The sequence below is a fragment of the Microtus oregoni genome, unplaced genomic scaffold (assembly GCF_018167655.1).
Source record: "Microtus oregoni isolate MIOR12 unplaced genomic scaffold, Mior012 000001F_ref0000356, whole genome shotgun sequence".
Taxonomy (NCBI): domain Eukaryota; kingdom Metazoa; phylum Chordata; class Mammalia; order Rodentia; family Cricetidae; genus Microtus; species Microtus oregoni.
Window position 1 is genome coordinate 24,075,792 of NW_024543060.1, and position 18,396 is coordinate 24,094,187.

The following is an 18,396-nucleotide window of genomic DNA, read 5'->3' on the forward strand; positions in this document are numbered from 1 at the left end:
TAATCCGCACAAACATTTCGTGAAATATAGAAACTACTTCCCCATTTATTAAGAATAACAGTTTTTCCTTGCTGTACTGTATCCCATGTCTCCCCAGGGAGGCAACAATACCTTCTCACTTTAATATGCGTGTGGTTTTTTTCCCCCATCTAATCAGCTAATACTTTTCAAAAGATCTTTTTAATGCCTAAATGAAAGGATTCTACCTCAAAGACCTGACCTCCCTATTAAAGTGTCTGAAGCGAACGGCAGGAATGTAAAACCCACTCAAAGGGAAATCACAGGGAGCTTATTGTGCAATGCATTAAAAAAGGAGGGAGAAAAGCTTCACAGGAGCTGCATGAATTTGGTAAAATTATACCACAAAAATACAAATTCGTCTTAAGCATAAAGAAGCAAATTCATAGCCAAAAACTTATTATAGACGTGCTCTGTAATCAGCCAGGAGGGGGCCTTTACAAAAACCATCAGAATTTGTCACTTTTTCAATCAAAATTTCTGATTACAGATTCATGTTAAAAAGGGCCCCAAAGAGAACAAACCACATATTTTTCAACAGATCTGAAATTTGAAAAATTTGACGCTAACATACAACACCAGAAAAGGCAGGGTACATGGCAGAAAAATAAGAACAGAATTATATAACACAATAACAGAAAGAAGAGGCAAGAAAGGATTACAAGGACACTTTTCAGAAAACAAAAGAAAAAACTTTCCATACCATGAATGTAGCTCTGAAGTTATTCAAGTCATTAAAAAATTCTTCCACAGACACCTTCTTCATGTCGACAGCATAGTAGCGCATCGCACTCTGGAGCAACTGTGTCATGTTGCTTAGCAGTTTGGAGAGGTTCTCATACTGCTCTTTTGCACCGGTTATAAAGCTGTATATATTTTAGTTAAGGATTTCTAAAAGTTACAATGTGATGCCCTCTATAAGATAAAATGAATACATTTCTAGCTCCATATTATTTTTAATTTTTAGTTTCCATTAACACAGCTCCCAAAGTCAGCATGGCTGTCAAACATTCTTCTCAGAATCTCTGTGGCATAGAACAAAAAACAAAACAAAGAACTGTAATTCAATTTCAAATAAACTTTGGTAAATAGCCAAATAAATATTTACATATTGAATATTTATCTTCCATAGTTCAGTTCCAGAGTTTTTTTCTCATTTACCATAATAGTAATCTATGACATACAGCCTGTAAGACAAGACTCTGGTTCAGCAGTTAGGAAGGAGCAAATAGAATACACTGAAAGAAAAATGGGCATCAAGAAAGGCGAGTGGGACAACTTCAGGTCGAAGCACAGCTCACGTGGAGGCTGAACTTGCAGACAAGGCCTTCATCACTCTGCCTTGACTGCCTCCAGTGCAAAACTGAAGGGATAATGTCACTTCTCTCACGGTTATTGTCAACAGAAACACGATTTTTGCAACTTGCCACATAAAGTGATAAGGCAGTTGGGAATATACCTCAACATTGTTACTGCCCACTTCCTCAATTTAAACTTAATATTCTAAAAGCAAGAAAGTTTTAAGTTTATTGATAACTTAATTATGTGGGTAAATTGATGTTTTAAATTTTTTCTTAAAAATTTCTATACAGGCCGGGCGGTGGTGGCGCACGCCTTTAATCCCAGCACTCGGGAGGCAGAGGCAGGCGGATCTCTGTGAGTTCGAGACCAGCCTGGTCTACAAGAGCTAGTTTCAGGACAGGTTCCAAAGCCACAGAGAAACTCTGTCTCGAAAAACCAAAAAAAAAAAAAAAAAATGGTGGGGAGAGCTTAAAGAAGTCCGGTGAAAACTCAATGACATCCTAGTTACCAGACTGCACGCACATATGTAAGTGAACACACCACTGAGATCCATGCACATAGATGTAACAATTTAAAAAGAAATGCTTGGCTGAGGGTCTCTGGGTGACTCCACACTTCTCCTTTTATGCACATATAAGGCCTTGAATTTTTAAAATAGGCACTGTACAAATATTACTAATTTTCTCCCAACATGGGGGAAAATGCAACGTCAAGAATTCATTTATTAAATACTTTCAAATAAAGCAATGCCACTTTGTTGATTTTGAAGTAAGAATCCTAAGTAAGGAAAGATCCAAAGTGCACCAGCATATACTCAGAAAATCAGTGCAATTATACTAAAAGATGGGTTGGAAAAGATGACAATGAGCCAGAGCTACAGAAATGACCTGGTTTTGTCCTAACAGCCAGGGGTTTCAAGTGAATTCTCTCATCATTATACACAACTGAAAGAAAATTAAGTGGAGCTTTGAATAACGGGAGTTACCCAAAATAATTGTGAAACCAGCCATGATTAAACTAAGGCAATTTTGGAACTAGCCAAATCAATCCTTAGATGCTTGAAATGACTATCTGATAGAGTGGAATAAACTGGTTACCCGAATGAGGTATACTATTATGTTGAGGATTCCCTTTTTAAAGGACCGTGAGGAATAATTATCTTCTAAAAGGAAAGAAAAAACTAGATACTCGTGAGTGAAATCTTAAACCCCACTATGACAAAATGTGAAAGCCTGGCATCCTGCCTCCCATCTGTAATCTCAGCATTTAGTGGGCTGAGGCAGGATTACTCCTATGGATATGAGGCTAGCCTGGGTTTCAGTGTGAACTTCTGTCTCAAAAAAAAAAAAAAGGTAAATGTACACTTCAGTAGTAGATAGGTTGTATCATTTTTACCAACATTGAGTTCTATAAATATTCAGAAAAAGATAAGCAACATATAACACAATAAGGTTTTGATAAAATTAATGTAAAATTACTGATAAATTGACATATTACATCTACCTCATGTTTAGAGGAACCTATTTTTCCCTTTGTCTTTATCAAAACTAAGGGACATTCCTCAAATAGTTCAGCTTGAATCATTGTAACTGCACTATTTGGAAGATAAATGAGATGCAGATCTGTGTTTACATGATCTCAAAACAAGGAATTAGAGCTGGGTAGCTAAAGTACAACTTGGTACTATAGTTGTTGTCTATAGTACTGTGGATTTCCAAACTTCCTCTCCAGCTAGATGTGCACTGTTTCATAGATAGTTATTACACTGCCATCTTTGGAAACATGCTTCCAGGAACGGGAGAAATAGCTCTAGAGGATAAAGTGCTGGCTGTGAGAGAATGAGAACTAGAATGGGGATCCCCTGACCCTTGAAAAAGCCCCAGAATGGAGAAGGAGAAACACCTATGGACCTGCAGCTCACTGCCTAATCAACCTAGCCATAAGGGTGAGTTCTAGGATTAGCAAGAGACCCTGTCTCAAAAGCATAAGCTAAAGAGTGACTGAGGACATACCAGAAACAACCTCTGGCTTCCATGTGTACAAAGTTCTGCTTCTGCATATATGTGCGTGTGTGCGAGCATGAACATACACACATATAGAGAGAATGAGAGAAGAAAAAGAGAGAAGCAAAATCCATTCACATAATGCTCAATGACCAACTTCACTGAGATCCATATATCTAATATCTTTGATAAACACTCTTAGAAGTTAGGATCTGGCCAAACATTCCATGAAATATACATAAGTTCTCTGCACCTCTATGTACTAAACAAAACAGCATTTAATAAGATAGGTTAAGGTTTTGTGATCATGAAACATACATTATATAATACAGTTTTTTTTTAAGCGAGACCTTCCCATAATAATTAACATGAAACAAATGGAAGTTTCTTTTGTTGCACAGTGAAATAGAGGCTAACTGAGCTGAGAAGGAGGAAACACTGGCTAACAAGGTCAATAAAAGTAAGAGCAGAGAACACCAAGCTCTTGGCCAGTGGCATCAGGGAGAAGGTCATTGTACACTGGAAGATTCAGAAAGAACCAGGAGTGGGATGATTAATAATACAAATGTTTAAAAGTCATTATGAACAAGTGAAAAAGGTAGAAATAAAAAATAAAGAAATAAAACAAAGAGATGGTGGCCACAGAAGAGAAATTCAAGAAAACAAAGCCTAGCGTCTCAACGACCCAACTTTCAATACTTCACTTCGTTTATAGATGGCACAGCACCTGGCCCGTGCACTAGAATGCTGTAGTTTTACTTTTTTGATGAAGATCCCCTATTGCACATGTTTTCAGATTCTTTTCCTATAAAATATGCTTTCCACAATGTTGAATACTGTAGGCATAAGTCATTTGGTGAATTTACTAGCCCATCTACTCTATATTTACAGCAACGGCTAGACATTGCTATCTTGCAAAACAATTAAACCAAATAAAGGTGAATTTTGATGATGACATTAAAATATAACATGGAAACATATCAAGAAATGTGTTACATAATTTGTGCTAAATACAAAAAGATACAAATGTCTATCTAGTAAGTTAATTTTTCTTAAGAGACTAGGAGGAGGAAATAGGGAGAAGAAGGGCATGCACTATGGTCTACTTGTTTTGAAATGAAAATTGTAATTTATATCCCGGCAATGCTGAAGAATGCATGGGTAGCCCATATATGGCGGTTCTGTTGAACTTATTCATAATGGGTTTCATGGTCTAAGTTGATGAAGACAGCTGACCAGGTCTCTTCCTCAAAAAGGCACCAGATCTCATTATAGATGGTTGTGAACCACTATGTGGTTGCTGGAAATTGAACTCAGGACCTTTGGAAGAACAGGGAGTGCTCTTAACTGCTAAGCAATCTCTAATTTTCTGAAAAGAAGAAACACTGTAGAATTTAAGGCCAAAGAAAGGAACTGATGCAGCATGGCGTGTACCCTGGCATTTTCTCACATTTCTCAGTGATAACAGTGTACATAAACCCTCCATAAACCACCAGGTGAGCATACCTTAAATTTGTGCTTTCTATTTTTCAGATGAATGTTGACTATGGAGCTTTTCAAATAATTATAGTTTGGGGCAGGCTTAGAAACTGGAAAATAATACTATGAGAAGGGTGATAACAAATCTAATAACTGTATATGCATCTAAAAGATGTACCACAAACATTTTTATGGGAAGATGCAAACACACCAGGTGAGAATGTGCTAGAAGAGCTGTGAATGGATGCCATTAGTGAAATCTCATATTAACTAAACTTCAATTAATAGATGATTTAATACTTATTAAATAATACATTTTAAAGTGAATATTTCCTTGTAAAGATGCATTATTTTCCCAGACAGGGTTTCTCTGTAGCTTTGGAGCCTGTCCTGCAACTTGCTCTATAGACCAGGCTGGCCTTGAACTCACAGAGATCCCCCAGCCTCTGCCTTCTGCCCGGCTGTAAAGATGTATTTTTAACATGCTAAATGATACACAATATTCTTCCTGAATTGGTTGTGGAAGTAAGTTCTTGACATGGGTTTCAACTCATGTGCTTTAAAACAACACATAAACAAGTTTGAGTACTAAAACAAACCAGTTAATATGCTTTTATTCATTGTGCATTTTTGCTTCTAAACCCTTCTATTTTCTGAGATCCAGGAAGCTCACAATTTTCCATTTTAATAAGATCTGTATAAGTGCATTTAATATTCAAAATCTGACTTGTCAGTCCTAATTAAAGTAAACAAAGTCTTGCAACGAATGAATTTAATTACTTCAAAACTAGTATGTCTAACTAAGATGAAAAGCAAACGAATGCAGTCTAATCTTGGCAAAGAATATTTATGATTATAAGCTTTGTCAATAGCAAAGTGCACCAACTGTTCATCTATCTGACTTCCAGGAGACACATGAATGCTAATCAGTTCATTAGAGGCTTCTAGGTTGCGATATTTAGTGACAGGATATAGTAGCTCTCCTGTCCATGGAGTGTAATTTTACTCATAATGAAAAACTGTTTCCAGAAAAGACTCATCCTTCCTGGTTCTGATTTCCTGCTGGCTGCGTTTTATGAGCTGCACACCTTTCAGGAAATCAACCTCATTCAGTACTTATGCCATATGAACACTGGTGGTGGTAAGACCTGAGACTGTCTGCTGAGCAGGATTTTACTCCAAGCTTAGGAATGCATGCTAGTTTGAGAAACCAAGCTTCCTAATTAGACACTCACAGTGCATGACCAAAAGCTACAGGGGAACAAAATCTTTTCTAAGATGCTCTTTTATATCTACGGGGAACAAAATTGAACAAGTTCAGTTAACAATACTTATGGATTAAAACAAAATAGTCACATGTACATTTGTTAACCATATAATGAATGAGAAATCCAAGAATAATTATAAAAATATAATGACAATATACTTACTTTAAAAAGTATAGATTGTCAGTTGAAAGGGTGGTGCATATCTAAACATCTGAATAATACTTACATCATCTCTAGTATAAAAACAAAAAGAAATCCTTACCAAGTCTAGTGATAGAGACAACCTCCTTCAGAAAGAGCTGGGAGGACGTAAGACTTGAGAGGAAACAAACACATTATCCTGCACTGAGTGCTACTGAGTGCATTTTATGATATTTCCTGTCAGAGACAGAAAAAGAAGACAAAATTGACCTAATTCACAATTAAGCTGAAAGCACATATAATAAAGTCTATGACAAACCAAATAATAATTTTCTGATTCACTAAATCTCAAGGGGGTTGTAGAAAGAGGAAGTCATTTTATTTCAAGTACATCAGTTTAAAAAATTACGGAAGTCTATTTATAAGTCCTCCTTTTAGAGCTGGGTGTCCTTTCATATACAACTCAGATATCCATATGGGATTTTAATAATGCATTATCACAATATTTCATTAGAATGGAAAAGATAACTATTACTGATTTCATACTGTGGTCTGTAAAGCAACTCAGCATTAGCTTCAGGAAATAAAAAAGTTCATTACTTCAGTTACTAATTAGAAACTAAGCTACAAAGTTACTGATAACAAAGATAAGTGAATACAAAGCAAACTGCAAATCAAATGAGACACAAGCATTACACTATTAATTTAAGTACAACGTTTTCAATTTCATTTGGAGTTAGGAGAAAGCACACATAAGCAGCAATTGTAACAAGCTCCTTTCTTTATTTTGAAAGGGCAGAGCATTTCTAAAGGAAATATCACATTCTGTGGAGTCAGAGTTAATTTCTAATGCATATCAGTCCTTGAGCTTGTTAGTCATGCAGGGATTTTATAGAGTGTATCCCTGCTTCCTGAGATAGTTCAAAAGTAGCTAAATCATATTTCACGACATTCGATTTAAACTTTCACAAACTAAGTTTTAATGTGCTTTATCATTATCAGATGGAATAAGACAAACAGAAGGAACAAGATGGAAAAACATTCTATTATTTAAGAAGACAGAAAACAAAAAGTAGAAATCCTTGATGCATTATTCATGAAAAAATACACCTTGGCTAATTTACCTGAAAGATAAAAGTTAAACCTTTAATAATTTGGCACTATGTAATGTCCTTCAGTTATACAAACACACTTAGAACATTAAAAAAATTGTAAATCCAGTTGACTACAGACTGATTTAGATATCAAAGGATATGGACATCTTTATCACAAACTTGTCATGCAAGTCCTCAGGAGGGGGAAAGGTTTCCAAATCCTTCTCAAGCTGTTGAAGCTGCCTTCCCATCTGCTTCAAACTCTTTTCCAGCATTTCTACAGAGACTAAAAGAGAGCATATTAAATGCCTTGAAAGGACAAAATTATAATATATAAAAGGTAAAACAATCTAGCAATAAAACATTTGTAAAAAAAAAACCTCATAGTAAGAAAATTCAAAAACATTAAATTCCATTAAATTTAATTTTTAACCTTTAGAAAAAAAAGTAGTTTAAATCCAGAAATAAATTAAATCAAATAAGCTTCTACATAAGTCAATGCCACTTAAGAAATAATTGTTTAAAAGTAGACATCTTTACAACTACAAAACAATTGTAATCTAGTCAGATAAGGGGAAAAGGAAGTCCGCCCTTTGAAATGCTGAACTCAAATACAATTGTTACATTTCCAAGATAGCTCTTGAGAGAATTAGTGAATAGTTGGGAAGGATGTAGGAAAACTTTCTCTAATGGTCAAACTAATCTCTCGTCGGAAAGAAAATGTAGGAGAGGACATTTAAAATGACAAAGACACTCTTTACCAGGACCTAAGCACTACATATGTTTAACACTGACAGGCTCCATCTTTGAATTAAATCTGCTCTCAGAAAACACATGAACAACCCATAGTAACCAAGTGTACTAAGACACAGGCAGAATGAACTGACCTTGCAGTAAACAATAAGCTTTAAAAATTAACTCTCCCTTGCTCGTGCTCTCTCCTTCTGCTCCTGATTTGGACCTTGAGATTTCAGTCCTGTGCTCCAATGTGGGTCTCTGTCTCTGTCTCCTTTCACCGCCTGCTGAAGGTTAATATTCAGGAGGATGCCTATATGTTTTTCTTTGGGTTCTCCTTATTTAGCTTCTCTAGGATCACTAATTATAGGCTCAATGTCCCTGGGAACCCTGATTGCTTTTCGGGCTGGGGGGGGGGGGACTTAATTGGGGGAGGGGGAGGGAAATGGGAGGTGGTGGCGGGGAGGAGGCAGAAATCCTTAATAAATAAATAAATTTAAAAAAATAAATAAAATAGAAAAAAAATTAACTCTCTATCGGACTAGCTGAACATAGCGGACAATGAGGACTACTGAGAACTCAAGATCAATGGCAATGGGTTTCTGATCCTACTACACGTACTGGCTTTGTGGGAGCCTAGGCAATTTGGATGCTCACCTTACTAGACCTGGATGGAGGTGGGTGGTCCTTGGACTTCCCACAGGGAAGGGAACCCTGACTGCTCTTTGGGCTGACAAGGGAGGGGGACTTGATTGGGGGAGAGGGAGGGAAATGGGAGGCGGTGATGGGGAAGAGACAGAAATCTTTATTAAATAAATAAATTTAAAAAAATTAACTCTCTAATCTCAGCACTCAGTCACTTTTACATGAGTAAGGTAGTAAGTCACTGTATCAAAGAGGACACAGTGATCGGAAAACAACTTTTTGAATATTTATTTGCTTTAGGTTTAGATAAATTTTAATAAAAATTCTCATCAATGTGACTTATATAAAATTTTGTTTAAAAATTAATACAACAATTCTAAGTATCCTTTCCTTTTCTAACTTTGGATTAATTATGAGAGATGAATCCTTTTATGTATAAGTGTGGACACACTCAGTGAGGCAACCTAAAGGCCCAGGAAAATGAGACCTGGATTAAGAAAATAAAACAAAACACCACCACCGCAATAAAACCAACAATTATAGTTTACCTTCTTGGTACAAAAAAAAAAACACAATGCAACAGAAAAAAAGGATGGCAGGCAGATCTCTGAATTTGAGGCCATCCTGTGTACAAAACAAGTTCCAGGACAAGGAGAAATGTTGCACAGGGAAACCCTGTCTTTAGCCCCACTCCCCGCACCAAGTGATTTATAACGACATAAAGTGGAGTTTGTTGTGTTTTTATACAGTTGTATATAAAATTACAGTCACATCAACAGCTTTTTAACAAACTCTTAACATCTACCTTTATGTTAATTAGCCAACGTAATTGTTAGATATCATAATTACTGAGCATCAAAACTGAGTTACAGGTATCAGTGGTCTGAAGAATGATGATACATACACACCATGGTGTGGCCATTCTCAATTCATATCCATATATATTTTCCTAAATAATTTGTTTTCTTCTTTTCTGTTTAAATTTCTAGTGTATCCCATAGAGGCTTTTCAAAATGAGGTAAGGGCTAAGACTACAGCCAAGAAACACAGTATATGCTTAGTTTATAGGAGGTTGCATGTTTAGTTTTACATACCAATTTTAGAATGAGACAGTAACACACACAATGCACTGCATGGAATGCTTCCACTATGACAGTAGCTAATGTAATAGCCGATTCTAGTTAATTCTCTTTGCCAGCATGCTGTTGTACACTGTTCTTGATGATTATGTGTGGCAGGATATTTGATCACTGTGTGATGGTGTGTCTCTTTTACCTCACCAACCTAAGGAATCTTCTGATTGGTTTAAGAGAGAGTTGAATGGCCAATACCTAAAGAGGAGGGGCTAGGTGAGACTTGTTGGGAGAAAAAGGAACTTAGGGGAAGAATCTGAGGTTTGAGGATTCACCAGTCAGACCTGAAGGAAGTAAGACCTACTGTACTGAAGAAAGGTAAAAAGCCACATGCCATAGCATAGATTAATATAAATGGGTTATTCTAAGTTTTAAGAGCAAGTTGGGAACAAGCCTAAGCTAAGGCTAAAGTTTCATACTTACTAAGAAGTGGCTAAGTCATTATTTGGGAGCTGGTAATCCAAAAAAAGATAGGTCACAATGTATCGTCTTATGTGTGCTCATCAATGTGTCTACAACTATGGCTTTTATTTGATCAGATCTTTAATGCTTTGTTGACTTTTCTTACTTCCAAGTGGTTATTTTGCTACTTTCTAAGTGTTCTCTTGAATTACAGAGAAGATGCTTTTTGTTCTTCTACTCTATTTGATCCCTATTTTAATGTCTTATCAGTATCTGTTTCACATTTTCTCAGGAAATCTCACCAGTTAAGTAGTTTTTATATTATGAAAATTCTATTATGTAAAGATTGAAAAAAAACCAAGAAATACTTTCTATTAACTAAGAAAGTTGTCAGAAAACTTTAAAGGCCTGTACCAATTTTGTGCTATGGGTTACTATATAAAAATTTACTACAGCTCCTGCCCTAAGTAGAAATCGCTGCAGTAGAAGCTACAACGTAAACAATATTAATGACAATAGTAGTCCTTGCTGAGGAGTGATGCCTGAACTGTCTTGTTGTTTTCCATTAATACTCACAAGAACACCATAATTAGGCATCATTACTGTTCCCAGCATACAAAATAAGAAAACTAAGGCTTTGTGTGGTATAAAAACATACACAACTAAAAAGTGCAATGTTACTTTTAAAAAAGGTACATTTAAAGTAATATCCCATCATTGAATAAAAGCATATACTCAAAACATTATATTATGGACTAATTGAGGGAAACAACAAATATGAGTCTGAGGCCCTCATAAATCAAAAGAAACAAGAAAATGGTGAGAAAGGAGCCTAACCTGTAGTTCAAAACAGAAGCACTACCTGAAGTCTGGCTGAGCACATATTGACTTAACAAAAGGTGTTTGTGTCATTTTGAACCTTTGTTTAATGGGGGTCCAAAGCGTCAGTAAGTATAAATGCTTCTGAACTACCTGTAAATTTTCTGGATACAGTATAGAGAAAATGGTTCCCTATACAGGAAATCAACAACAGTGGGTCTGAGGACACTAGGGGAAAAAGCCATACAAGACAAGTGCTGAAGGAGAACATGGCTGAACTACTAGTGGTGGGGCTGCTAGTGCTTAGGGTGCTGGTTTTTTTTTTTTGTACCAGATATAGACTATACCACTACCAACTATGTCTCTTAATTTTTCACAGGTGGATTTCCCACAATTCAATGTTAGTCATATATAGATTCAATCCCATAAGACAACCATCATTTCCGATGCCAATTGCAAGTACAGGCAGTCATACACACTCTTGAACTGGCTGGAAATTTTAGAACGTTTCCTGGCCCCTTCCCGAAAGGTTCAGAATTCACTATGGTGGCTCATGAACTTGGGAAAGCACAGTCCTTATAGTGGTAGTGCCATTAAAATGGCTATGACACAGGAACAGCCTAAGTCAGGAGAAGCCCACTAAAGAGAATAGGAGAACAGGCAGAGATACCTGTCCTTTGGGCATGCTACCCTCCCAGAACATCTGGAGGCTCTCAGACCTAGAATCTCCCTTGCCTCTTGGTTTCAATTTTTATCAGTGTCATTACATGACAATGGTAACTAAATCACTGGCCATTAATGACTAACTCAAGTTCCACAGCCTCTTCTTTCTTTCCCTGGAAGACTGGGAGAAGGGAATATTGAAGTATTCATCCTCCACTCACATATTTAATACATCAGAACACTAGTCCCAACCAGTACAGTACAGTACATTGGGGATTGCTTTTCTGTGATGTGGAGCAATTTCTCTTATGTTCTATTTCAACATCAGTAAAAACAGAATATCTCACCTCAAATTTTAACTCACTGACATTTCATAGAGATAAATTCTTTTAAAATAGGTTGAAGCCCTTTTGGTATTATATATTTTTTATTTGTAGAAGTGAATAGGAAATTATAAAACTTAAAGTTTGAAATAAGTGATACCAACATTTATAAAACAATAAGAAATTCATGGTGTTCACCATGATCATTATATTACAGGACAGCAGGACATTGAGACATCAGTCTAAAGAAAGTCACTGTGTTCCAGGGCACAAAGTTAGAGATGCTTGTGGGCACATTTAAGTCCAACAGCAAGAATAAGTAAGCTATCTTTTTAAAATGGTGCTCGTGTGGCTACTCTACAAACAGCAATCCCACTAAGCCTTTTCTTCTGCTTCATCTGCACTCTCTGATTACATTACTTGTACACTGTGGTTAAGTGAATTTAAATGTAATTGACCAACCTTTCAACGCTAGCTTTTAAGTAAAGACCAAAGCACATTTGGAAAAGAAAAAGGAGTGTGTAAATTCCAGGCTGATAACATACAATCTAATGGTTGGAGCCATCCGACGGGTGGGTAACACTAAAGAACAATGTAAGAATCCCGACTCTCTGACACATTTAAAAAAAAAAAAAACAGTTCCTACATTTCTATAAATAGATGCTTTGTTCTTTAAACAAAATTTTACTCGTGTCAGTGATTGCTTTTTATGAGTAATTTCAAATAGTTAGGGAAGTTTTCAACTACACACTCTCAAGGAAGCATGAATTTACAGGTATGCCTGGGTGTGGCCTAAAGAGTGGACAGTGTACTCTCTGCAGGAAAAGGGCCCAATTTCATGAGATGATACTTTGATTCCAATTTTGGGGCTTAGCTCAGTGGTAGAGAGTTTGGATAGCAAGCCTAGGGTGCTGGTTTGTTTCTTCGTTCCGTCAGGGGAAAATACTGGTTTCAAGTCCAGACAGCTATCAATCCTGAATTTGCTATAAATTTGCAAAGTCCTAGAAGCTGTTCCCTACCTTTTGCCTTTCAACTGTGTCACATTTCTTGACTAAGTAATGGGCATTTTTATCATTACTTAGAATGAACATAATAAAAACCGAACTGTTATCAAAGTTGGCTAACATAATGTAAGGCCTTCTGATTTGTCTATTTTAGTGCAGATTGAATCAGATAGGCTATCTTTCAATTATCTGAGACATACTGCCTTATCTACAGTGGAATGGCAGAAGGACCACAACAAGTTGTTTCCTGTATGCGAAGTTGCTAGTTGTGAACCTTCCCTCTCATATAATATCCAGCGGTACACCACCAAGAACCGTTCCACTCCTGTGTTCAGAAAGCGTAAACAAGCCCTTGAGTCCTGAACTTCTCAATTTCTCAATGACTATTCAGGTCTTATGGAACACTCCTTTCTCCCTTTCTACTATCTCCAACACATCTCTGCACTGTGCATATAGATTTCCACACTAACAATAATTCCCAGATGACTGTGCTTACATAATATTTGAGTACCCATAATGTGGCTGGATCTCGGTCTTATAAAATATCCTCAAATACAATATGCAGCTTATAGTTCTGTTGTTCCTGTCCCTTGTCATCCATCATGCATCTGATTCTATAAATGACACCCATTTCCATGTTGTCCATCCCACTCCTCTACCACTCTTATCTTGGAGCTTATAACAAGAGTCAAAAGTCCCCACCAGGTCTGCTGGAAAGTGAACTCTCTATCATTAGAACATAAAGTTGATGTACTCTACCACAGTTATTGATTTATGTAGCTTTGTCCCCCAATGGCTGAGAATTCTGTAAAGGAGGACTCTTCATCATTTACCTCATAGTTGTCTGAGACTGGCCTCTGCAACTGGCAAAATGCAATTAAGCCACATCTATGTGATTACATGTGTCAACAGTTCTTATAATTGTTATTATTGTTATTAAAGTTTCATTTGTTTATTCAAAAAAGAACTTCATATTCCATTTACTTCTGTATCTTCAGTAATATAACACATTGCTAGATATTCAACAGCTGCATAGTATTTCATGAATGCTAACTTAAAAATTATAAAACCAGAGGGACAAGACAGATATAAGTAAACCACAGTGGTATTTTAATCCTGAATATCAATGAGGTTGACAACAAAACAATTAGTATATCACAGTAAAAGTCGTAAGATGGAGATTAAAATTAGAAATGTACCAGGCTATATCAAATGCACAGAGAAACATGCTTGGGGTTTTTTGCCTTTTTTTTTTTTTCATCACGTTGCCAGAGAAACTGTATTTGTTGAGGGGCATGGAGAGTGAAAGGTGCTGAACAAATGGGGAGGTTACAAAGCCACATCGGAAAACGGAGCATGCGTTTCTGCTGCAGTGCTACACGGGTATGTGGGGAACGAATCAGCTTTCTCGGCAAGAAACATGTGAGTTTTATAGGTAGAAAAGGTTTTGTATCTGAGAACCGAATTTGTAGGACAAAATCAACTTGAAGAAAATCATGTGTAATATAAGAACTTGAGAAATCTTTATATCAACAGAGATACTGATGAACAAGGCAAAACTGAATTTCAAGAAGTACACAGAGCCGGGCGGTGGTGGCGCACGCCTTTAATCCCAGCACTTGGGAGGCAGAGGCAGGTGGATCTCTGTGAGTTTGAGACCAGCCTGGTCTACAAGAGCTAGTTCCAGGACAGGCTCCAAAACCACACAGAAACCCTGTCTCAAAAAACAAACAAAAAAAAAAAAAGAAGAAGAAGAAGTACACAGAAGAGATGATTGTATCAATAGTCAGAACGAGACCTCAAGTGAAAGAAGAGTTTTGTGTGCTTATACAGGAGAGTGCTGGTCCACCTCTTCAATGTGCCACAGGATAAATATTAAGCATAAATAGCCCAGGCAGGGAAGCAGGAAAGCTAATTTTTTCTCCTCTTCTCCAAATCTAATCTCCAGCTCTGTAGCAAACCATTTCCTGGGTCCTCCCTTCCCTCCCTGCCCACCTCCCCAGTGGATCACACAGACCTTTCCCACCAACCATCTTCTCTGACTAGTGGCTTTATCCCAGTCCCCAACTTCATCAGGCGTTTCCTGAGAGCTCAGAGACCATCTGGCGCAGGGAAAGGTTAACTGTGGATCCTAAGCTCGCTCTCCACTCCTCCAAATCCAGTCTCCCACTCTCACCACCAGCACTGTAGCAGATCACCTGCTGCTGTCTCGTCCTCCATATGCTGCTGTCTGAAGTAAATCACATACATTTTCTCTGTCATCCTCCCTCCTACTAACCCACTTCTGGAGGGAGTGCAAACTTACACAGTCACTAAGGAAATCAGTGTGGCAGGTCCTCAGGAAGATGGGAATAAACAGATCTACATCAAGATTCTGCTGTGCTTCTCTTGGGCACAACAAAAACACAACTTATCCTATCAGAGAGACACTTGCTCAACCATGTTCATTGCTGTTCTATTCATAATAGCCAGAAATGCGGAACAACCTAGATGCCACTCAACCTAAGTCTGGATAAAGAAAATGTGGTATATTTACACAATGAAGTATTACTCAGCTGTTAAAAAAATAAATTAAAAAAAATCATCCTGAGAGAGGTAACACAGGCCCAGAAAGACAAATATGGCATACAATCTCTTATGCAGATATTAGCTCTTAAGTCAATGAAAACCAAGCTACAATCCACAGAATGACAACAGTTAGTTAAAGAGGAAGGAACTTAGGGGTATTGGGTCATATAGCTCTTCTTAGAAAAGGGAAATAGAACAGATAGTTATGGACAGGGTGGCTACAGAGGAAGGATCAAGTAGAGTGCAGGGAAGTTAAAGAGGAATGAGAGGGAGATAAGAGGGGGATGAAGGAGGGAAAAAAGGAAGAGACAGTGAAATTTAATGGTCAATTACAAGGTAGTATGAAAACTTAGTTCAGTAGAAAACTTTGAAATATAAACATAGATGAAGGAAATCTAAATGAAATCTCCATATAATGGGGGAGAGAGTTCCAACTAGCCATACTCTATAACCAAATGAAGCTTTCAGTACCTGGATAGTTTTATATCTAATTGAATTATTGGCCAAAGGGGTCCCATTGGAACCCACCAGAACCCAAGACTACTGGTTGTTCACCACAAATGGGTAGTAATGCCCCACTGCTGAAAATATACATGTCACTGATCATGGAAATGTTAAGTCGGTGCCTATACAGTATTCTTACCTCTGTATGAGAACTGAGCACACTACGAAAGGAGAAACAGAAGCGCCAACCCAGCCACAAACCCTTTCATCTACAATAGTATCCTGACTGTAAGATATGATAGCACAAAGGTGGTATAAAGTAACCAATGACTGATTTGACTTAAGATCCACAACGTGGAACCCATACCCGACACTGCTTGTGTGACCAAGAACCTGAGACTAGACGGCCCGGAGACACATGATAAAACCAAATACTACTCTTCTTATTAAAAAAAAAAAAGGAAGAAAAGTAGAATAAAAGAAATCTTAATGACATTCTGTTTTACTCCTGAGCTAGCCGAGGGATGCACACATGCCATCTCCGTTCTGTGCTTTATGTTCTGCACTCACACCTAAAATGGAAATTTCAGTACAAGGACCTTTGTGCTCACAGCTCTCCAGGACCCCATATGGGTCTGTGACAAAAGCTTTGATCAATGGTGAGACACTCATTCAAGTTTTCCTTGTCAGAGGCTCACCGGAAAGCCTTGTCCATACCAAGGCAAGTATCTAGTACTGTGTCTACTGGGAAGTGAGAGTTCATTCTTTACAGGCTTAAAACATCAACAAGGATTGCTAGGTACTAATTCATTTATTCATTAAGTGTATAGAAAGAACTGTGAATGCTATTTGCTGAGAGCTCACTATTACACCGATATTTATTGACATATTTATAGAAGAAATATGTCTCACTAGTGACTGATCAATTTAAATGTACAGTAAAGATGAAGCCTTCTGAGTGAAGAGAGGAAGGTTGTATATATTACTTTTTTACGTGTGTCAGGTTAGTCATGCATTCGGTAATATCACATATGAATGTGAGTCAACAACATTTCTCATGTTTCTATAGGATGTGGTGTTATCATAGAGTAACTCATATTTTATGGCACACCTTAATAACTCTAGGTTGACAAATTAGTTTTGCATGTAACCTGTAGTAGCAGTTTAATAAAAATAACTAACACTTTAGAAAAATTAATTCTACATGGTTGAAGAGTTGCTGGGACTCAGTTTTTTAAAAAGTATTTAGTGGTATAACTGCTTTTTCAAAAATTAATTTGGGGTCAAACTTCAAAATGTAAATTTGAAGAAAATTTTTTCAGGTTAAAGCAGGAGTAAATCTGTGACCTACTTTCCAAGTTCCATATGGGAATGCTTGGCTATCCAACTGCTTATGCATTTACCTGTACACTTAGGACTAGTGTAACTGCTGCATGGAGACTGTTTTCAACTGTATTAAAGTTCATGCACAAACATACCCCCACACACAAATACACACCCACATACACACACAGACACAAACATACAGGTCTAAAAAAAAATCTGTGGTTATATATATTCAAGCAACCCAGTGTAAAATTCTTAAAACAGAGGTGAGCATACAAATTAAAACTCTAAGCTATCCACACAGACTTTTACTTGCCTATTAATGTTTGCAAAGCTAGGTGTGTATCAGATAATTTCGTTGAATGATAAAAGCATCAATTGTGATGAACACAGAACATTTAAATAGTTTATTAGGTTCTGTAGCAGATTTATAAGCATTTATACACTGTTGTCTACATTGTATAAGTAAACATTCTGGGACTCAAAAGCAAGGCGCTAATTAGGTTAGTCTTGACGAGAAAACAAAATGACCTCAAAGGCTCATGTGTGGATTCTCTGGGCCCTGGCTGGGGGTGTTATTGAGAGGTATGTGGATCATGAGAGTATTAATCTCGTCGACAGATTAACACACTGGTGAATTCATAGATCAGTTGATTATTAAGAAATAGGGCCCATTTGGAGGAGGCAGGTTACTACAGATGGCCTATCTTTGAATGGTGCATCTTGTGCTAAGCCTCTTTCTCTATCTCTGCTACCTGGATGCCATGACATAATCAACTTCCTCAGCAAAACACTCCAATAACCTTGCCTTCAGCCCCCAAAAAAGAAGCCAGGAGACTATAGGACTGGAACTTCAGAAATCGGAAAATCCTTCAAGTAGCCACTTCTAAATTGCAGCTAGCAAAAATAAAACTATTAACCTCCCCGTGGCTGGATATTTCAGGTTATTTTGTCGAAGCAACCCTACCTGAGTCAAAGGCTTACCTCTAGCAAGCTGGCATTTGAAACCCAGTCACCTAACTTCAGTGG

General features: G+C 37.3%; 1 protein-coding gene across 3 annotated transcripts in view; it reads right to left on the reverse strand.

The window, feature by feature from the left end:
* Diaph3 (diaphanous related formin 3) overlaps window positions 1–18,396 on the reverse strand; it is a 459,276-nt gene that overhangs the window by 163,406 nt on the left and 277,474 nt on the right. For all 3 annotated transcript variants that reach the window (XM_041667741.1, XM_041667734.1, XM_041667725.1), the window contains 2 exons: window positions 7,467–7,591; window positions 722–886 (listed from right to left, as the gene is read on the reverse strand). In XM_041667741.1, coding sequence (XP_041523675.1) covers window positions 722–886; window positions 7,467–7,591 — 290 coding nt within the window. The remainder of the gene's footprint in view (window positions 1–721; window positions 887–7,466; window positions 7,592–18,396) is intronic.